The sequence below is a fragment of the Aotus nancymaae genome, unplaced genomic scaffold (genome assembly GCF_030222135.1).
Source record: "Aotus nancymaae isolate 86718 unplaced genomic scaffold, 86718_ANA_hifiasm-v0.15.2.pri h1tg000028l, whole genome shotgun sequence".
NCBI classification, from domain to species: domain Eukaryota; kingdom Metazoa; phylum Chordata; class Mammalia; order Primates; family Aotidae; genus Aotus; species Aotus nancymaae.
The window spans coordinates 697,012-719,243 of NW_026988441.1; the positions used below are offsets into that span (position 1 = coordinate 697,012).

General features: G+C 55.4%; 1 protein-coding gene across 1 annotated transcript; it reads left to right on the plus strand.

Annotated features, from left to right (window-relative positions):
* The first annotated feature begins 5,990 nt into the window (after nt 1–5,990).
* Nucleotides 5,991–22,232, plus strand: TNNT1 (troponin T1, slow skeletal type). The gene is made up of 10 exons (XM_064380820.1): nt 5,991–6,008; nt 7,078–7,099; nt 10,696–10,759; nt 11,330–11,446; nt 11,681–11,758; nt 15,633–15,746; nt 16,695–16,804; nt 20,477–20,567; nt 20,877–20,917; nt 22,092–22,232. The coding sequence occupies exons 4-10, from the start codon at nt 11,348–11,350 to the stop codon at nt 22,135–22,137; spliced, it is 579 nt and encodes a 192-aa protein (XP_064236890.1). The 5' UTR covers nt 5,991–6,008; nt 7,078–7,099; nt 10,696–10,759; nt 11,330–11,347; the 3' UTR covers nt 22,138–22,232.

Consider the following 22,232-nt stretch of genomic DNA (forward strand, 5'->3'; position numbering starts at 1 on the left):
GAGCCACTGTGCCTGGCAAGAGCTTTGTTTCTTAAGAAGCGGATCACAACCTGCAGGCGGGAAGCATAGCCTCGTGCTAAAAACCAAAAGCAGGTGCTTTAAGGGTGGGAAGGGCAAGGTGGGAATTTATGCCAAGTAGGGTCAGCTAAGTATATATATTCAACTGGTTATAGAAGGAGCTATGAATACTCATGGATGGGTGGATGCATGTATGTGTGACAAGCAAACATGCATTTTTTTTTTTTTTTTTTTGAGATGGAGTCTTGCTCTGTCACCCAGCCTGGTGTGCAGTGGCACAGTCTCGGCTCACTGCAACCTCTGCCTCCAGAGTTCAAGCCATTCTCCTGCCTCAGCCTCCCCAGTAGCTGGGATTACAGGTGTGCGCCACCATGCCTGGCTAAGTTTTGTATTTTTAGTAGAGACGGGGTTTCACCATGTTGGCCAGGCTAGTCTTGAACTCCTGACCTCATGATCTGCCCCTGTCAGCTTCCCAAAGTGCTGGGATTACAAGTATGAGCTGCCTGGCCTGGCTGTAAACAGGCATTTTACATGCATCCCATATTCACTTTGCAGTGGAAGCTTAACATTTCAGTGCAATACACTGAATGCATTCATGTCAAAACGTGAAGCAGGGACATGAAGGTACCCAGCACACAGCTTCTGTCAACAGCCAGAACCAGTCCGTGGTCCGTGGCATCTTATTGGGAGAAAGTTACTGAAATTGGTCTCTTGTTCAATGGATGCTGCGGTCATGCCTTGTGGAACAGGGGTTCAGTTAGTTAGCATCTGGCATTGGATGACTGCAATTGTAAAACTGCTTATCTTGAGTGCTTGTTTAGTTGCTAGAAAGAGGAAAAGCCTTGTGGCAATTAGAACACAGTTTATTATAAGAGTGGGGATGCGTGACTTAACCCTTGCCTGGCATGGCCTTAGGTCTTGTTTATAATTTGGAATCTTTTTTTTCTTTTTTTTTTGAGACGGAGTTTCGCTCTTGTTACCCAGGCTGGAGTGCAATGGCATGATCTCGGCTCACCGCAACCTCCACCTCCTGGGTTCAGGCAATTCTCCTGCCTCAGCATCCCGAGTAGCTGGGATTACAGGCACGCGCCACCGTGCCCAGCTAATTTTTTGTATGTTTTAGTAGAGACGGGGTTTCACCATGTTGACCAGGATGGTCTCGATCTCTTGACCTCGTGATCCACCTGCCTCGGCCTCCCAAAGTGCTGGGATTACAGGCGTGAGCCACCGTGCCCGGCTATAATTTGGAATCTTACCGCCACAAATAGTTCATTCCATCAGCTTCTGATCTTTATTGTCACAGCTACTTTGGCCCTTGTGGAGCGCACAGAGATGTTAAGACTAAAGCTCAAAGAGAGAGACACACAGAGAAACAGGCAGAGAGACATAGCGGCAACCGAGAGACTGAGTTAGGGGTACAGAGAGGAGCCGCCAGACAGAGACCCAAGGAGAGAGGGCAAAAAACCACAGAGGCAAAGAAGGGAGAAAAGAGAGACAGGTATGCTCACAGCAAGGTGCAGAGACATGGAGAGCCTGTAAGAGACGGACATGGAGAGCCAGAGAACTGCGGGCACTAAGGGAGACATGGAGAGACCGAGAAAAGTAGAGTCGTGACCACGGACACAGAGACCCAGAGCCGAAAAGGAGACAGAAATGTAGAGAAAGGCAGGGTCCAGCCCTACTAGGGTCGTGGGGTGTCCCCTACCGCTGTGCCAAGGCGCTGGATCCGAGAAATAAGGAGACAGGACACCAAAGGACTGGGTAAAGGCAGCTGGGCTCGGGGGCGGAGTCAGGCGAGGCTCCGAGTGTCCAGGTGCATCTGTATTTATTAGGTACAAGATGCTGGGGGGCGGGGGGAGGGTAGTGAGTGAGGTCATCTTAAGGATAGTGACAGGGTCAAGACGATCACGTGTGCAATAAGCAAACGGTCCACCCCCATCAGGTCACCGACACAAGGAGGTGGGCCGTGTGCAGTAAGGAGGGTGCAGTGTGCGACATCTCTTATCTAAGGGCAGGCTACTTCCAAGAATTTCTATAGGAGGACCCTCTGAGTCAGCACAGTAGCAACAGAGCTGACAGGATCTACAACCACTTGCTGCTGCTACTAAGGATTTCTATAGGAAGATGCTTTGAGTCAGCACAGTAGCGAGAGCGCTGGCAGGGTGTACAGCCACCTAGCGCGATTATACTGGTCGGGTTTTAAGCCCTCGGACGTTTGTGGGATTGCCAGCCTGAGGCCAGCTTTCCACAAGAACTCTACGCAAGATACTACAACTCCCTTTCGGGAGGAGTGACTCTTGCTGCAAGCCTGCCATGCAGCGGGTGTGTTTACCATACTGAACGCTGCCGCCGGGGCCAGCCTGCCATGTAGCGCATGCCCTTTCAGGCAGGGGCTCTACCGCCTGGGTCACTGATTCTTGTCCTGGTGTAGCTGTTTTTCCCTAGTTCATGCTCTGCAATGTGTCTGCTCTAGACATTCCTCCAACTGCAAACTGAGACATGATTATCTATGAAGAGATTATATATAAAAGGAAGTAAGTGACAAGGAGCAGTAAGATATTCTTCAGGCTCTAATTGTGCCGGGGGTCTGCTTAACTCTCCTTCCTCAGTGCCCAGAAAGGGGTGACCCACACAGATATGGGGTCGTAGGTGGACAGAAATGCACAGAGAGACTGTGAGCCCCCATAGACACAAACACAGAGAGGGGCAGACATGCAGAGACACCCACAGAAATGCAGAGACTTGAGACACCCCAGGAAATGCACAGAAACACACAGAGACCGAGACCACAAGAGACAGACACTGAGAGGCGTGGAGGGTGAGGAAGCCTGCGCTCCAGGGCTGGTTGAACCTAGAGTTCAAGGTCGTGGCTTGGCTGGGAAGAGGGAGGGGGATACCAAAAAAGATCAGTGTCAGATGGAGAGGGGGAGAGAGGGTAGGTTTCCACCCTAATTGACACCCATCCTCCCGTCCCCTCCCCTCTCCCCCACACCTGCTTCCTGGCTTTAGTGCCTGTTGTCACCAGGATGGAATCCTGGTGGCAGACAAAGGGGTGGGGGTGGGGAGACAGAAAGATGGACAGAGACAGGGGGAGAATAAGCAGTAGAGACAGGCACACAGAGATACACAGATGGAGAGCCACAGAGACCACAGAAACGGGTCCAGAAAGAGGCCTAGACAGAGGGAACAGAGAGAAGAAAACAGGAAACATTCCTTATAGCCTTTCTGTCATTAGTAGGTCCTCCAAGGACCTACTGCGTGCTGGGCGTTGGGACGTCAGGCACAGGGAGGGAGCTATAAGGGAGGTAGCTGGAGCACCGTGCGGGGCTGGGGTGGGGGCGGGGCTCCAGGGCCCTGCTGATGGGGTTGGGGAGGAGCCCACGGAGGCGTTTGGACCCGGAGTGTGGAAACTACAGGGACAGCGGGGCCGGCTCTGAGCTCGCAGACTTGTGTTTGAGCAAAGGAATTCTCTCCTCCCTCTCCCGTCGGGGCGGGGCCCAGCCTCCAGCTATAAAACCCCGGGAGCTTCAGTGCCCGTGGTGAGGCTCAGCCGCCAAGATTCACAGGATCTCAGACGCAGCCTAGGTAAGGGGCTGTGCGGGGCCCTGAGGTCTCCACAGACGGTGTCCTTGGGGGAGGGGGCAGGAGGCGGGTGGGGAAGATGTGCGCTGTGGAGAAATCGTGCAGAGGCAGGTGGGGAACACAACTGGAGGTCTGCGAACTTGAGAGGCAGGGCCTTTAGGGGAACTCGGGATAGAGGGGAAAATATTAGGATTTGTGGGTTACACAAATCCTAGGCTGGGGCTGCCAGGACTTGGGTGTCCCAGAATAAAACCGCCAGATCTTGGGGTTCTGGGGGTCATGGGGGAAAGCTCAGAAGTCAGGGACATCCGGACTTGGAGGTCAAACAGTCTGGGTATCAGGATTTGGGGCTCAGACTCTGAGCGTATCAGGAACTGGGGAGGGGTCTCAGAATCTGAGGTTTAGGATAGAAACCATCACCACCTGCAGTGTCATTACCTGGGGTATCATCAATTGGGCCTCCGAGTTTGGGTATCAAGGTTTTGGGGGGTCTCATATTCTCGAGGCTTCAGAATTTAGGAGGTCTTAGGGGGTGGTCTTAGGATGTCCTGGCCCATATGTGGACCATCAGGAACTGGGCTGTCAGAACCCGGAGCTGTGAGGACTTGTGGTCTCAGAAACACAGGCACCAGAAACCCGGGTCTCAGAATCTGTGGGTATTGGGGATTTGGGGATGGGCACCCTGTGGCCTAGGGTGTCTCAAAGACTTCAGGGTCTAAGAATGTAGGGGTCAGGGTGAGGTCTGTGGACAGAAGGTGTCCTTTGGGCCCTGCCCCAACCCTCCCCGTGTGATGTACGGGAAGGTGAAAGGGGAGACAGGTGGGGAGGAAAGCAGCCATCGGGAGGGGTGGGTGGGGAGGGATGCAGGTGACTAGTTCTCCCAGAAGCCCCCCTTCCTCAAATCCCTTCTTAGGAAATGTCCTCTGTTTCACCATCTACGACATCCCCCCAGAATAGCTCCTGGGGGTGGGGCAGCTATTGTCTTCAGGCCACGGTCCCTTCTCAAATGCCTCCTCCTAATCCCAGCTGGATCAGGTTCCCTTGGGCTTGTCATAAGACAAAAGAGAACAGCTGTGCTGGGGGGAGGCAGGGTCTGCAGCCTCCGGGCTGTGCCTCAGACCACACCTACCAGGGCCTGTCCTGCTGTGCTCCTGAGACAGCCAGGAGTCCAGGCCCCAGCCCCTCCTCCTCCCTCAGACCCAGGAGTCCAGGTCCCCAGCCCCTCCTCCCTCGGACCCAGGAGTCCAGGTCCCCAGTCCCTCCTCCCTCGGACCCAGGAGTCCAGGCCCCAGCCCCTCCTCCCTGGGACCCAGGAGTCCAGGCCCCAGCCCCTCCTCCTCCCTCAGACCCAGGAGTCCAGGTCCCCAGCCCCTCCTCCCTCAGACCCAGGAGTCCAGGTCCCCAGCCCCTCCTCCCTGGGACCCAGGAGTCCAGGTCCCCAGCCCCTCCCCCCTCAGACCCAGGAGTCCAGGTCCCAGCCCCTCCTCCTCCCTCAGACCCAGGAGTCCAGGTCCCCAGCCCCTCCTCCCTCAGACCCAGGAGTCCAGGTCCCCAGCCCCTCCTCCCTCGGACCCAGGAGTCCAGGCCCCAGCCCCTCCTCCCTCGGACCCAGGAGTCCAGGCCCCAGCCCCTCCTCCCTGGGACCCAGGAGTCCAGGCCCCAGCCCCTCCTCCTCCCTCAGACCCAGGAGTCCAGGTCCCCAGCCCCTCCTCCCTGGGACCCAGGAGTCCAGGCCCCAGCCCCTCCTCCTCCCTCAGACCCAGGAGTCCAGGTCCCAGCCCCTCCTCCCTCGGACCCAGGGGTCCAAGCCCCAGCTCCTCCTCCCTTAGACCCAGGGGTCCAGACCCCCAGCTCCTCCTCCCTCAGACCCAGGAGTCCAGGCCCCCTCCTTGGGCCCCCACCCCACTGGGCGCTTCTCTCTTAGGTCGCAGCAGGATGTCGGACACCGAGGAGCAGGAATATGAGGAGTGAGTGGGGCGCTGGGCGCGGTCGGGGCGTGCAGTGCTGGAGGCTCTCCCAGCCCAGGTCTAACTCTCCCCTCCCTCCTCTCTCCCCACACCCGTCCGCAGGGAGCAGCCGGAAGGTGAGTACGGAGTGGGCCGACCCCTGGGATGGGGACCCCCACGGGAGCCCTTGGGACGGGAGGCGAGGCTGCGGCAGCGTGGCAGGAAGGGGGCGACTCAGCTCGGGGGTGCTCGCCCGCCCCCTCGGGTCTGGAGCGTCTCCCCAGGCACTCCGCGCACCGCCAGGCGGAATGTGCCCATCGCGGCCGAGGCCAGGGGGACCCCAGGTCCAGCTGGGACTGGAACCCCGGTCTCTGGCTACTCCCCGCGTCCCTCCCCGCGCTCCTAACGCCTTCACTTCTGTGCCCTCATCTCCAGAGGAGGCTGCGGAGGAGGAGGAGGAAGGTGAGGCCCCGGGCCCCGCAGGTCTGGAGCTGGGGGGGGCGGGGGCGGGGCGGGACGGGGCTCCCGACGGCCTCGGCTCCCGGGCCTCTAACCGCCTCTCCGGTGTCTCCCTCTCTCCCCCGCGCCCGGGCGTGGCCGCTCCCCGCTCGCTCCCCAAACCCTCGCTGCTCTTCCCGCCCCTCCCCAGCCCCCGAGGAGCCGGAGCCAGCGGCAGAGCCAGGTAACCGCGGCTGCTTCGCTTCCCGAGGCCGATGTCGGGGGCCCGGGGGAACCCCCGATATCCTCGGGCCCCAACCCCCCGACCGCCCTTCCCGCCCCCCACCCCCAGGCCCGGTCCTTTAAGCCCCTGAGAGCCCCTGCGCCCTCTCGGGGCCGGGAAGGGAAATGGCCCGGCAGTGGCTTTAACCCTTTCCCTTCCTTCTTAAAGGGACCGACACCCAAGCCTTCTTCCCCAGTCTGGGTGAATCTTTATAGAAGGGTTGGATGTTTGCGGAGAGACACCACCCCGTTCCCCCTCATCTTCGCCTCCAACCCTGTCTGTCATTTTCTCTCCCATATACATTCAAAGGTTGGGGCTTGGAATTTAGGATTGCAGAGGAGGCTAGCGCTGGGAATCAGGGTCCCCAAGGTGCGGGGGTGGGAGGCGGGGGGGGGGAGCGGGGGAGAGGGACTCGAGCTGGGAGAGACCTCTGGGGTTACTGAATGAAAACAGAAGTTGGGCCCCGCTGCAGCTCTGGGTCCTAATGGAGGAGGGCAGGGCTCTGGCCATATAAATAGAGAAGGGTCTGGGAGTTTGCACTCCTGGGTGTGCAGACAGCAGGGGTGGGGGAGTCCCCACACCAGTTCTGAATGTATATCTGATGCGTGTGACCCTCTTCCTCCTTCTCAGCCACCCTGGCTTTCCTTCCCTCTTTTCTTCTCCCCATACCCCTCCAGAACTGGACTCCAGAGTCCTGCCTTGGGCTCCTGGGGGCCGAGGCTTGGGGGTCCCTCCCCAGGGTGTGTCAGGCCTTGCCCCTTCCCTCTAAACTCTCACTAATTATCTCTTTGTATCCTCCACTACCAACAGAAGAGGAGCGCCCCAAACCAAGGTGAGATCCTACAGGGCGGGGGTCTCCAATCATACAGCTTTCTAAATATTCCCTTCACCCCCAGAACAGGGTGTGAGAAAGGCAGAGATGCAGGGAGGAGATTGAGACAGCAGTCAACAATTCTCCTCCCCCTTACCCTCTCCCCCCACTCCCTCCTCCTCCTTTCTCTCCCCCTTCTCCCTCCTCCTCTTCCTCCTCCTCCTCCTCTTCCTCCTCCTCTTCCTCCTCCTCCTCTTCCTCCTCCTCTTCCTCCTCCTTTTCCTCATCCTCCTCCTCATCCTCTTCCTCCTCCTCCTCTTTCTCCTCCTCCGCTTCCTCCTCTCCCTCCTCTTCCTCCTCTTCTTCCTCCTCCTCTTCCTCCTCCTCCTCCTCTTCCTCCTCTTCCTCCTCCTCCTCCTTATCCTCCTCATCTTCTTCCTCCTCCTCCTCTTCCTCCTCTTCTTCCTCTTCCTCCTCTTCCTCCTCCTCTTCCTCCTCCTCCTCTTCCTCTTCCTCTTCAACGTCTTGGGCTCAAGCAATCCTCACAGCTCAGCCTCCCAAGTAGCTGGGACCACAGGCATGTGCCACCACACCTGCCTATTTATTTTTCTTTTTGTAGAGATGAGATTTTGCTGTTTCCCAGGCTGGTCTCGAACTCCTAACCTGAAGCAATCCTCCCACCTCGGCCTCCCAAAGTGCTGGGATTATAGGCGCAAGCCACCATACCCAGCCAGTCTCTTTCCTCCTTTCCATCCAGTAGCCCCTCTTGCCCTCGAGTCTCTACCACCACATCAGTCTCCTCTCTGGCCTCCCTGCCTCCAGCTTGTGGCTCATTCTCCATGACTCCAGAGAGATCTTTCTAACACCAGAGCTAACCCCGCCCCTGCTGTGCTCAGAATCTTTCCTCAACTCCCCACTACCCTTAAGACGAAGTCAAAGCAACTAGCCTGGCATTCAAAGCCTTCCCCATCTGGCCCCAGCAGACCTCTCCAGCATCTCCCTTCCCCACGGACAGACAGACGGCATTTCATGGTCCCCCAGCCATGCATTGTGCTTTCATACCCCTGAGCCTTTGCACACACTGGGCCCTCTGCCTGCGCAGTGGCAGGTGGGAGGATCGCTTGAGGATAGGAGTTCAAGATTAGCCTGAGCAACAAAATGAGAACGCCCCCGACATCTCTACAAAAAATTTTAAAAATTAGCCAGCCACGGTGGCACACACCTGTGATTCCAGCTACTTGGGAGGCTGAGGAAGGATTGTTTGAGCCCAGGATTTGGAGGCTGCAGTGAGCTATGATTGCACCACTCTGCTCCAGCCCTGGGCAACAGAGCAAGACTCTGTCTCTGAAAAATAAATGAAAATAAGAGAATGGGGCCGGGCTCAGTGCTCACGCCTGTAATCCCAGCACTTTGGAAGGCCAAGGCGGGTGGATCACGTGAGGTCAGGAATTTGAGACCAGCCTGGCTAACATGGTGAAACTCTGTTACTACTAAAAATACAAAAAATTAGCTGGGCATGGTGGTGCATGCCTATAATCCCAGATACTCAGGAGGCTGAGGCAGGAGAATTGCTTGAACGTGGGAGGCGGAGGTTGCAGTGAGCTTAGATCGTGCCATTGCACTCCAGCTTGGGCAACAAGAGTAAAACTCCCTGTCTCAAAAAAACAAAAACAAAAAAAAAGAAAGAGAAAAGGAAAGCTCATTGACAGCCCATGGGGGTGAGGGTGGGGGTGGGGGCCAGGAGATAGGGATGGAACAGCCAGAGGGGTGGGAGGCAAGCTGGTATTTGTTCCTGTAATATAGTAATGGATATTTTATTCCCACACATGATGCCCCAAAGGAGCTCATCAACTTCTCCAAGACGGAGGTGGCAGCCCCACTGTGCATTTGATTCTGCGGCCCAGAGACCCTTGGGGAATGTCCTCACCTCCTCCCTCCCCTTGCCCAACAACCCAGCGTCCTGGCCCCTTCATCTTGGAATTGCCCTTTGCTGTCTCAGAAACCCAGAAAAGGGAATTCCAAGGGAATGGCAGGAAATCAGAGCTCAGCCTCAGAGCAGCGCCACCTAATACAAATAGATGGCAAGCCACATATGTCACCTAAAATTGCTTACTAAAGGCAGGGTGCGGTGGCCCACGCTTGTAGTCCCAGCACTCTGGGAAGCTAAAGCAGGAGGATCAGTGGAGCTCAGGAGTTCAAGACAAGCCTGGACAACTGTGAAACACCATCTCTACAAAAAAATTTAAAAAGTAGCCTGCTATGGTGGCATGACCTGTAGTCCCAACAACTTGGGAGGCTGAGGTGGGAAGATCACTTGATCCCAGGAGGCAGAGGTTGCAGTGAGCTGTGATTGTGCCTGGGTAACAGATCAAGACTCCATCTGAGGAAAAAAAAAAAAAAAAAAGGCCTGGCAGCCTGGCACAGTGGCTCACACCTGTAATCTCAGCCCTTTGGGAGGCTGAGGCAGGCAGATCACTTGAGCCCAGGAGTTGAGGCCAGCCTGGGCAACGTGGTAAAACCCTGTCTCTACTGAAAATACAAAAATTAGCTGGGCGTGGTGGTGGGCACCTGTAGTCCTAGCTACTTGGGAGGCTGAGGCAGGAGAATTGCTTGAACCCAGAAGGCAGAGGTTGCAGTAAGCCAGGATCACACCACTGCACTCCAGCCTGGGTAACAGATCAAGACTCCATCTGAGAAAAAAAAAAAAAAAAAAAAAAAAGTCTGGGCATGGTGGCTCAAGTTTGTAATCCCAGCACTTTGGGAGGCCTAGGCGGCTGGATCACCTGAAGTCAGGAGTTCGAGACCAGCCTGGTTTTGAGCCAGGATCATGCCACTGCACTCTAGCCTGGGCAACAGAGTGACACTCTGTCTCAAAAAAAAAAAAAAAAATGCCGGGTGCGGTGGCTCACACCTGTAATCCCAGCACTTTGGGAGGCCGAGGCGGGTGGATCACGAGGTCAAGAGATCGAGACCATCCTGGTCAACATGGTGAAACCCCATCTCTACTAAAAATACAAAAAATTAACTGGGCACGGTGGCTCATGCCTGTAATCCCAGTACTTTGGGAGGCTGAGGCGGGTGGATCACAAGGTCAAGAGATCGAGGCCATCCTGGTCAACATAGTGAAACTCTGTCTCTACTAAAATGCAAAAATTAGCTGGGCATGGTGGTGCACACCTGTAGTCCCAGCTATTCAGGAGACTGAGGCAGGAGGATTGCTTGAAGCTGGGAGGCAGAGGTTGCAGTGAGCTGAGATTGCACCACTGCACTCCAGCCTGGCACCTGGCGAAATAGTGAGACTCTGCCTCAAAAAAAAAAAAAAAAAAAAATTCTAGCCACCTTTTTAAGAGTGTAAAACAGAAAAAAATAACTTTAATAGCACATTTTTTCAACCTGTTATATAAATTTTTATCATTTCAACATGTAATCAATATAAAACGTGATTGGTGAGATATTTTGCCTGCTTTTGTGTTTCACCGACAGCCCGTCTCAGTTGGCACCCGCCACATTCAGGAGCATCGCGGGGCTGGCGGCTGCCTTACTGGACAGCGCATCCTGGAGGTGGGAGGTGGCTTGGGAGGTCGGGCTACTCATGATCTCTGTTTCTGTCCACTCAGCCGCCCCGTGGTGCCTCCTTTGATCCCACCAAAGATCCCAGAAGGGGAGCGCGTGGACTTCGATGTAAGTGACAGAGACCCCCGCCCCAGGTGCAGTTGCTAGTCCTGAAGGGGCCTTTGTGCCAATCATGAAAAGGTGCCACGCGGGTGCGGTGCCTCATGCCTGTAATCCCAGCACGTCGGTAGGCTGAGGTGGGTGGATCACTTGAGGTCAGGAGTTTGAGACCAGCCTGGTCCGTATGGTAAAAGCCCATCTCTACTAAAAATACAAAAATTAGCCGGGCATGGTGGCACGTGCCTGTAATCCCAGCTACTCGAGAGGCTGAGGCAGGAGAATCACTTGAACCTGGGAGGTGGAGGTTGCAGGGAGCCGAGATTGTGCCACTGCACTCCGGCCTGGGTGACCGGAGCGAAACTCCGTCTGAAAAAAAAAAAAGGCACTGGTACCTACTCCCTTCTTCGGGAAGCCTGTCCTGTCCTTGGAAGAGCTGACTAGTGTCAAAACACGAGGCGTTGCTGCCACCTGCTGGACACTGTCCTGGGAAACGGTCCAGTTCATCCAGCGTCGGGGAGGCGCTAGGGGGCTGCTGCCCTCGCCAGGTCTCCCAGGACGGGCTCCCCGTGTGTCCTGCAGGACATCCACCGCAAGCGCATGGAGAAAGACCTGCTGGAGCTGCAGACACTCATCGACGTGCATTTCGAGCAGCGGAAGAAGGAGGAAGAGGAGCTGATCGCCCTGAAAGAGCGCATTGTGAGTGGAGAGTCCGGGTTCCCGCCGCCCTTCGTCACTCCCTGCGGATCCCTTGCATCTAGGGAGAGGCAGAGAGTCATTTTCCTTCTAGTGCAGAACGGAGCCTGAGGCTTTTGGGAATCTACCCAAGCTGGTGGCCACACTCCAGCCTGTTTATCTCCACTCTTAGCCTACTCTGGGAGGGATGACTTGGGGAGACGTGCCTGCACCCCCTTATTCTTCTCCATTTCCCAGGAGCGGCGCCGGTCGGAGAGGGCAGAGCAGCAGCGCTTCAGAACTGAGAAGGAACGCGAGCGTCAGGCTAAGCTGGCGGTGGGTGCCTCCCCTGGCCTCAGGCTAAGCTGGCCTCCCCTGGCCTGGGAGCCCAAATGTTACTACTTCAGCTGGATGCCCCATTGTCTTATTATCATTTATTTATTTATATTATTTATTTATTTGGAGACAGGGTCTCGTTCTGTCACCCAGGCTGAAGTGCACTGGCATGGTCCTAGCTCACGACAACTGGGACCTCCTGGGCTCAAACGATCCTCCCACCTCAGCCTCCAGAGTCGCTAGGACTACAGGCACGTGCCACTCTGCCCGGCTAGTTTTATTTTTTAAATTTTTTGTAGAGACAGCATTTCACCATGTTGTCCAGGCTGGTCTTCAGCTCTTAAACTCAAGGAGTCCGCCTGCCTTGGCCTCCCAAAGTGCTGGGATTACAGGCGTGAGCCACCGCGCCTGGCCTGGATTCTCCTGGATTTTCTTTTTTTTTTTTCTTTTCTTTTTTGTTTTTGAGACCGAGTTTCGCTCTTGTTACCCAGGCTGGAGTGCAATGGCGCTATCTCGGCTCACCGCAACCTCCGCCTCCTGGGTTCAGGCAATTCTCCTGCCTCAGCCTCCTGAGTAGCTGGGATTACAGGCACGCACCACCATGTCCAGCTAATTTTTTGTATTTTTAGTAGAGACGGGATTTCACCATGTTGACCAGGATGGTCTCGATCTCTTGACCTCGTGATCCACCCACCTCGGCCTCCCAAAGTGCTGGGATTACAGGCGTGAGCCACTGTGCCCAGCCGGATTTTCTTTTTTTTTTTTTTTTTTAAGATAGTATCGCTCTGTCACCAAGACTGGAGTGCGATGGTGCCATCTTGGCTCCCTGCAACCTCCATCTCCTGGTTCAAGTGATTCCCCTGCCTCGGCCTCCTGAGTAGCTGGGACTACAGGCACCGCCACCAGGTGCGGCTAATTTTTGTATTTTTAGAAGAGACGGTTTTCACCACGTTGGCCATGCTGGTCTCGAACTCCTGACCTCAGGTGATCCACCTCCGTGGCCTCCCAAAGTGCTGGGATTACAGGCACATGCTGCCTGCCTGTCACCCAGTTGTGAAGGAGATTTTGTAGATGTGGTTAGGGATCTTGAGACGGAAAGATTGTCCTGGATTGTCTGTGGGGAGCGGCAGTGTCATCACAAGGGTCCTTATAAGGGGAAGGCCAGAGAGTCAGAGTGAGAGAGTTGAAGATGCTGCGAGGCTGCCTCTAAAGATGGAGGAAGGTCCATAAGCCAAGACATCCAGGCAGCAGCCTGAGGAGCTGGAAAAGGGGAGGGAAGGAATTCTCCCCTAGAGCCTCCAGAGAACACTGGTTCTGTTCACAACTTGATTTCAGCCCCGTGGGACCAATTTCAGACTTCTGATCTGCAGGACTGTAAGGTAACAAACTTGCATTGTTTTATGCCACTAAGTTTGCAAATTATAACGGTGATAGGAAACTAAGGCTGGGCGAAGTGGCTCATGCCTGCTGCACTGCAGTCTGAGCGACAGGGGAGACTCTATGTCAAAAAAAAAAAAAGGGAAAGGAATTCAGGTATGGAGTGCTGGGTGTGCAAAAAGCCATCATGTTGGTCGGGCGCAGTGGCTCACGCCTGTAATCCCAGCACTTTTGGAGGCCGAGGCAGGTGGATCACACAAGGTCAGGAGTTCGAGACCAGCCTGGCCGACATGGTGAAACCCCGTCTCTACTAAAAATACAAAAAATTAGCCAAGCATGGTGATGCGTACCTGTAATCCCAGCTACTTGGGAGGCTGAGGCAGGAGAATTGCTTGAACCCAGGAGGTGGAGGTTGCAGTGAACTGAGATAGTGCCATTGCACTCCAGGCTGGGCAACAGAGCAAGGCTCCTTCTCAAAGAAAAAAAAAAATTAGCTGAGCATGGTGGCACATGCCTGTAATCCCAGCTACTCGGGTGGCAGATGCAGGAGAATTGCTTGATCCTGGAGGTGGAGGTTGCAGGGAGCTGAGATCATACCATTGCCCTTCACCTGGGCAACAAGAGTGAAACTCTATAGGGTCCAGCCCTGTAGGGTTCTGTGAGCCCCTCCGTGCTGCTGCGGAGACGAGAAGCTGTGTGTCAGAGATAGACTTTGGGCTCGGGGTGCGCTGCCAAGCAAAGCGCGGAGACCTGCAGCGGCCCGAGTGCCTGGACACTCCAACTTTTACTGAGTACAAAGCAGGCGGCAGGGAAGGTCGGGGGAGGTAGTGGTGGTCGGTGATAGGGTCAGGTAAATCACGGGTCTTCAAGACAGGGGGCCCAGGACTTTCCAGTAGCCGAGGCGAGTAGAAAACCTAATGCGTCAGCGCTCTTCACATATTTGTCAGAAATATTGAGGACACTAAGATTATGTTACTATTATTCTTATCTTCTGAGAAAAAGAGAAACCAGGTGCAGAAGCGGAGCGTGAAAGTGGACGTGGAACGTGACCGCTGAAGCCAGCATCACATAGAGATAGTTAAGCTTCCGACAGCCGTCAGGCCTTGCGCAAGAGCCTGGAGAAGCGGAGTTTTCTCCTGACTTCCCCAGGAAGGAGGCGTCTCGGCCATTTTGGACGTCTCCTTCCCTAGCTGGCTAGACAGCGGGCGCTTTCCCAGCGCTGGCACTGCCGCGCAGCCGAGGCGCCCTCCAGCAGCCCTTATGCGGGCGTGACAGAGGGCTTAGAGCATCTTGCCTTAGGATCATTTTGTTCACAATGTCACCTCGGTTCCATGCTTCATAGCCTGATCGTCATTAGTAAAATTAAAAGTTATGTTGAGTATATATCTTTGTGATGATAAGTAACTATAAGATTATATATGATTATGTAAAGGAATAACTATGTGCCTACATTTCTACTTCTTAATCAATATTTATATGAGGACAGGCTGAGGCTTCAGACCCTTGCCACGGCACTTGTGGGGTTTCCCCCCTAGAAAACTCCGTCTCAAAAAAAGAAAGAAAAAAAGCCATCATGTCCACCTTGCCATAAGGAGAGGGGGCTCAGCCTGGACAAGCCACTATTTCTGGAGCATGCAAATGAAAAATTTCTTCAATGTTGTGATGCCTTAGCTACGTATGTTAGAACCCCTTCCTCAGGCTCAAGGCCTGCAGCCTCTTTAATCTCCCCAGTCCCTGACCTCATCACCAGTTACCTTCCTGGAACCTCTTAAAACAGACATTCTCATCTCCTGAGACTAAGGGGGACTGTTACCCAGACAGGTTGAGCGTCTGGACTGAGGTCACACAGCAGCGTTCACTATTGGCTGTTTCAGGCTGGAGGCATGCAGAAAAAGCAGGCATTTCTCCTTCTCCTTCATTTAAATTTTTTCTGGGAGGATATTAAGACCCAGAGAGGGGGCTGGTTGCAGTGTCTCATGCCTGCAATCCCAGCACTTTGGGAGGCTGAGGTGGGCAGATCACTTGAGGTCAGGAGTTCAAGACCAGCCTCACCAACTTGGTGAAATGTTGTCTCTACTAAAAATACAAAAATTAGCCGGACGTGGTGGCAGGCACCTGTAATCCCAGCTACTCAGGAGGCTGAGGCAGGAGAATGGCTTGAACTCGGGAGGTGGAGGTTGCAATGAGCCGAGATCACACAACTGCCCTCCAGCCTGGGTGACACAGTGAGAGTCCCTCTCAAAAAAGAAAAAACAAAAGACCCAGAGAGGGGAAGGGACTTGCAGGTGGTCACACAGGGAGACTGGCAGGGCCAGGACGGGAAACCCGTGTTTCTGCTGGTTCTGATGTTCCCCTGGCCTCTGAGGAACTGGACTTGCTGATCTCTGTACCCCAGCTCCACTCAGCACAGAACTGAGCCCCGCTCCTTCCCACCCCAGGGGCCCCCTCCCTCAGTCCTAGAGGGGAGCCCATGAGGTGAACCCCTTTCTTTTCACAGGAGGAGAAGATGAGGAAGGAAGAGGAAGAGGCCAAGAAGCGGGCAGAGGATGATGCCAAGAAAAAGAAGGTGCTGTCCAACATGGGGGCCCATTTTGGCGGCTACCTGGTCAAGGTGAGCTCAGCCTGCAGAAGCCTGACGTCTAAGCTCTGAGGGAGGAGGGGCTGGGGCCTGGACTCCTGGGTCCGGAGGAGGAGGGGCTGGGGCCTGGACTCCTGGGTCTGAGGGAGGAGGGGCTGGGGGCCTGGACTCCTGGGTCCGGAGGAGGAGAGGCTGGGGCCTGGACTCCTGGGTCTGAGGGAGGAGGGGCTGGGGGCCTGGACTCCTGGGTCCCAGGGAGGAGGGGCTGGGGCCTGGACTCCTGGGTCTGAGGGAGGAGGGGCTGGGGCCTGGACTCCTGGGTCCAGGGGAGGAGGGGCTGGGGCCTAGACTCCTGGGTCTGAAGGAAGAGGGGCTGGGGGCCTGGATTCCTGAGTCTGAGGGAGGAGGAGGGGCTGGGGTCTGGACTCCTGGGTCTGAGGGAGGAGGGGCTGGGGCCTGGACTCCTGGGTCCGGGGGAGGAGGGGCTGGGGCCTGGACTCCTGGGTCTGAGGGAGGAGGGGCTGGAGCCTGGACTCCTGGGTCTGAGGGAGGAGGGGCTGGGGTCTGGACTCCTGGGTCGGAGGGAGGAGGGGCTGGGGCCTGGACTCCTGGGTCTGAAGAAAGAGGGACTGGGGGCCTGGACTCCTGGGTCTGAAGGAAGAGGGGCTGGGGGCCTGGACTCCTGGGTCTGAGGGAGGAGGGGCTGGGGCCTGGACTCCTGGGTCTGAGGGAGGAGGGGCTGGGGCCTGGACTCCTGGGTCTGAGGGAGGAGGGGCTGGGGCCTGGACTCCTGGGTCTGAAGGAGGAGGCGCTGGGGTCTGGACTCCTGAGTCTGAGGGAGTAGGAGGGGCTCGGGCCTGGATTCCCGGGTCCAAGGGAGGAGGGCCTGGGGTGCAGACCTGTGGGTCCTGACATGGAGGTGACATGGGGGGTCTGTGGGATGTGACCCCCAGTTTATTGTGCCCTCTCCCCAACCCTCAGGCAGAACAGAAGCGCGGTAAGCGGCAGACGGGGCGGGAGACGAAGCTGCGGATTCTCTCTGAGCGTAAGAAGCCGCTGGACATCGACTACATGGGGGAGGAGCAGCTCCGGTAGGCGCTGGGTGGGGCTCGGGGCTGCAGGGGCCTCGGCATGAGATGGGGAATAAAGGAGTTCGAACCCAGATCTGGGTGGGCAGATGCTCCAGTGCTGTGTGACTTTGGGCAAGTGGCTTCCCCTCTCTGGGCCTCTTCTGCCTTCTCCGTGAAACATGTCACTGGTAGAGAACCTACTTTTTGTGGCTGCTGTGACCTGTAGCATCTGGCAGGTGTTACCGGAGAAGCCAAACAAGTTGACTCCCCTCCCCACAGTTCAGGAGATTTTGTTAACTTCGTGATGCGCCTGGGAGCTCAGGATGGGCTCTGCCTTTTGAAGCCAGGAATGTGGTGAGAATTTTCCAGCTAAGTCCCTTGCATCTATGGCCAAGATAGCCTGCCTCTCGAGATAAGCCACAGGACGGCAGGCTGATCGGGGGCTGGCGTTCAGGAGCCTGCCTGCATCTCTCTGTTCTCCGGCCTGGGCTGTGGCTCAAAATCTCAGAGCCTTCAACCCCTGCAGGGTGGCGCAGTGACCGGGTTTGCAGCTTGCCCTGAAAGCACCTGCCCAGGACTCAGTGCCAGCTCTGCCAGCTACTTTGTGATCTTAGGCAAGCTATCTGACTTCTCTGGGCCTCCCGTTCCTCCTCGGCAGAATGATACAATCACAGAGCTGTGAAAGGGCAGTGAGATAGTGATAATAATCACAGGCTGGGCATGGTGGCTCATGCCTGTAATTCCATCACTTTGGGAGGCCAAGATGGGAGGATTGCTTGAGGCCAGGATTCGGAGACCAGCCTGGGCGATGTAGTGAGACCCCATCCTTAAACAAATAATAATTACAGCATCAGCTTCCTATGGGAGGTTTCCAACTCTGTGATGTAGATACTGCTATTATCCTTGTGTTAATCGTGAGGAAACTGAGGCACAGAGGGGTTAAGTAACTCTTCCAGGGTTGCTCGGCTAGCAAGTGGAAGAGCTGGGATTTGAACCCAGGAAATCTGGTGCCATAGCCCATACTCTTTGCTACTGTGCTGTAAAGTGGCTTGAAGATAAATGTTTAACAGCTGCTCTCCGGAGGGCAAAAGTCTAGATGCAGCCCTTGCCCATTCCCATGGTGTAAATACTTCCGCCTTTCTTGTTTCAAACTCTCCATGTGAGGACACTGAGTGTGGAGGTGGGAAAAGATGTGCACGGCCGGCTCCTGGAAGCCCTTTGCCGGGGCTGTGGGCCCTCCTTTCTGGGCACATGATGCATGTAAAATGTTGACTGCCTGGCGTGGTGGCTCACGCCTGTAATCCCAGCACTTTGGGAGGCCGAGACGGGCAGATCACTTGAGATCAGGACTTTGAGACCAGCCTGGCCAACATGGTGAGGCCCCATCTCTACTAAAAATAAATAAATAAATAAATAAATAAATAGGTGTGGTGGCATGTGCCTGTAATCCCAGCTCCTCGGGAGGCTGAGGTAGGAGAATCACTAGAACCTGGGAGGCAGAGGCTGCAATGAGATGAGATCACACCATTGCACTCCAGCCTGGGCAATAGAGTAAGACTGCGTCTAAAAAAAAAAAAAAAAAAATTAGCCAGCCATGGTGGCAGGTGCTTGTAGTCCCAGCTACTCGGGAGGCTGAGGCAGAGAATTGCCTCACACCTGGCACAGAGAGGTTAAATAATCACATCTGCCTAATTATTATTTTTTTTTGTATTTTTAGTAGAGATGGGGTTTATCATGTTGGCCAGGCTGGTCTCGAACTGCTGACCTCAGGTGATCCGCCCGCTGTGGACTCCCAAAGTGCTGGGATTACAGGTGGCCACATACTCATAATTTGGGTCCAATAATATTTTTTGAGGATCTCAAGTTACCTAAGTTTTCTTTGTTAGATAAAAAAAACTAGAGGTGTATGAGGGGCTATAAACATTTTTAAATAAAATACACCAAGGGCCAGGCACAGTGGCTCACGCCTACGATGCAGCACTTTGGGAGGCTGAGGCAGGTGGATCACCTGAGGTCGGGAGTTCAAGAGCAGCCTGGCCAATAAGATGAAACCCTGTCTCTACTAAGAATACAAAAATTAGCCAGGCGTGGTGGCGCGCACCGGTAATCCCAGCTACTTGGAGGCTGAGACAGGAGAATTGCTTGAACCTGGAAGGTGGAGGTTGCAGTGAGCTGAGATTGCACCACTGCACTCCAGCCTGGGCAACAAGAGCGAAACTCCATTTCAAAAAAAAAAAAAAGGCTAAGGTGGGAGGATCACTAACCACTAGAGCCTGAGAGGTTGAAGCTGCAGTGAGCTGTGACCGTGTCACTGCGTTCCCGCCTGGTGACAAATCGAGACCCTATCTAAAACAAAAGAAAGAAGCAAACAGGCCAGGCGCGGTGGCTCACGCCTGTAATCCCAGCTACTCAGGAGGCTGAGGCAGGAGAATTGCCTGAACCCAGGAGGCGGAGGTTGCGGTGAGCCGAGATCGTGCCATTGCACTCCAGCCTGGGTAACAAGAGTGAAACTCCGTCTCAAAAAAAAAAAAAAAAAAAAAAAAAGAAGGAAATCTGAAGGCAGGTTTTAGTCCACAGTGATGTGGCAATTCTGCAGAATCAGAGACCCAGAGTTCTATTTTTCTGCTCCACTACTTTTAGTCCAATCTTTCCACCCTCAAAATCACTTATAGCCCAGTATAGTTGCCAGAGCTCCAGCCATCACATTTATGATCCAGGCAGCAGAAATAAGGTGCAAGAGAAGAGCCACAGTGTTTTTTGGAAGCCCCACCCAGTGACCTACTTTCCTCACGTCAGCCACCCTACCTGCAAGGCAGATTGGGAAACGTAGTTTTTCAGCTCAGCCTACTGCGCGAGATTCTGTTTCTAGAAGAAAGGGAGAAGGGATGGCAGGTAGGCAACCAGCCACCTCCCCCACAGTTTTATTTCCGTATTTTCTAGAGAAGGAAACAGGATTCCAAGGTCAAGTCACTTGACATATTCATAAACCGGAGAATGGCACCACTGGAATTTGAACCAGGGGTTTCTAACTGCAGAGCCTGGGCTGGCTCTTCGCTTCTCTTCCTCTCCCCTCCCCTCTCCTCTCCCCTCCCCTCCCCTCTCCTCTCCCCTCCCCTCCCCTCTCCTTTCCTCTCCCCTCTCCTTTCTCCTTTCCTGTCCTCTGTTTCATCTTGAGCTGATGCCAGGCAGAAATGCAGTCGTGCAATCACAGCTCACTGCAGCTTTGACCTCCCAGCTTCCTTCTGCCGCAGCCTCCCAAGTAGCCGGGACCACAGACGAATGCCACCGTGCCTGGCTAATTTTTTTTTTATTTTTAGAAGAGATGGTGTCTCTCTATGTTGCCCAGGCTGGTCTTGAACTCCTGGGCTCCAGCAGTCTGCCCGCCTCTGCCTCTCAAAGTGCTGGGGTTACAGGCGTGAGCCACCGAGCCTGGGCTCTTAGTCTTCTAAGAGCCCTTCTCTCTCCTTGGGAAAGGTGAGAGCTCTAGCTCGGATATGGAGAAAGTCGATTTTAAAACTCTTGGCTTCAAATGTTAACAAAATGGTGCCATCAACGCTGAACTCACAGACTCGCTGTGTGGCTTTGTGTGGTTCCCACAACCTCTCTGGGCCCAAGTTCCCCTCTGTCCCTGGGCCTCGGGCCTGGCCTGCCTGGCCCCCTGCATCACAGTCCCCCCCCCCCCACCCCCGCCAGGGAGAAAGCCCAGGAGCTGTCGAACTGGATCCACCAGCTGGAGTCTGAGAAGTTCGACCTGATGGCGAAGCTGAAGCAGCAGAAATATGAGGTGGGACCCAGCTCTGCAGGGAGGGAGGGAGGGAGGGAGGCAGGGAGGCAGGGAGGGAGGCAGGGAGGGAGGGAGGAAAGGAGGCAGGGAGGGCTAGGGAGGGAGGGAGGGAGGGAGGGAGGGAGGGAGGGAGGGAGGGCTGGGCTGGGAGGGAGGGAGGGAGGGAGGGAGGGAGGGCTGGGCAGGGAAGGAGGGAGGCAGGGAGGGAGGGAGGGAGGGCTGGGAGGGACCAGCATGTTCCAGGTAGGGTGGGTGGCCCATTCCCACGTCCCCACTGGCCGTCCCAGCATCTGCCTTCCGCCTCCGCAGATCAACGTGCTGTACAACCGCATCAGCCACGCCCAGAAGTTGTGAGTGTGACCCTGTCTGAAGCCTTTGCTATCGTCCCACCCCCTCCCACCCCCGACCCTCCTGCCGCCTCTCAGGCCTCTCTTTCCCTCCTTCTGTGGACTCCATCTCCTGCTCCTCTGGGCTTCTGATCCTTTCTCTTCGTCCTCCTCTCTCTGCTCTCGGAATCCTGGGTCTCAGTCCCTTTTTCTTTTCTTTTTTTGCGATGGAGTCTCGCTCTGTCACCCAGACTGGAGTGCAGTGGCGCGATCTCGGCTCACTGCAACCTCCACCTCCTGGGTTCAAGCGATTCTCTTGCCTCAGCCTTCTGAGTAGCTGGGGTTACAGGTGTTTGCCACCATGCCCGGCTAAGTTTTGTATTTGTTTAGTAGAGACAGGGTTTCCCCATGTTGGTCAAACTGGTCTCGAACTCCTGACCACAGGTGATCTGCCCACCTTGGTCTCCCAGAGTGCTGGGATTCCAGGTGTAATCCTGAGCCACCACGCCCAGCCCCTTTTTCTGTGTTCCTCTAAATCCGTGGCAGGGGAGGGGAGGGGAGGGGAAGGGAGGGGAGGGGAGGGGAGGGGAGGGGCAGTCTCGTTCTCGGAGGACCCTGGGCAGCGTCGGGAGACATTTGGTTCTGCAGCTGGAGAGGGGCCACAGGCACCTGGAATGCAGGGGATTCTGCTCAGGATGCTGCTGAGCGTCCTACAATGCCCGACACAGGGCCCCACACAGCAGTGAACGACCTGGCCCAAATGTCCATGGTGCTGAGGTTAAGAGAGTCCTCTCTGAATCTCTGTTTCTCCAGTGGTCTCTTCCTTCCTTCCTCCTCTCCCTCTCCCTTCTCCTCCTCTCCGGTTTCCTGTCTCTTTCACCCTGGCCCTTCCTGCATGTTACCTACCCCTGCCCTGATCGCCTAACCCTTCCTCCCCTCATATACATTCATCAGCTCCCCTCAACATCCTGTGCTCACCCCCAAATACCAGCTCTCACATGCCAGTGAGGCCTTTGGCCTCCAGCCACTGCCCCCAGTCACAGAATCCGAAAGAGATGACAGTTGTTTCACTCACTGCTTCCTCTGCGTGGGTGGGGGCTAATATTTGGGGGGATGGGCTTCCTGAATTGAGGGCCTGGGGCGCATCTCAGAGACTGGGGTGGCCACTCCTTCCTGATACCACCTTCTTCTTCTACAGCCGGAAGGGGGCAGGGAAGGGCCGCGTTGGAGGCCGCTGGAAGTGAGGATGCCACTGGGACAGTGGCCCGCCCTGAGGCACCCGGGAAGCCTGAGAGTGTTTGTCCCATGGATAGCTTGAAATAAACACTCTCCTCAGACA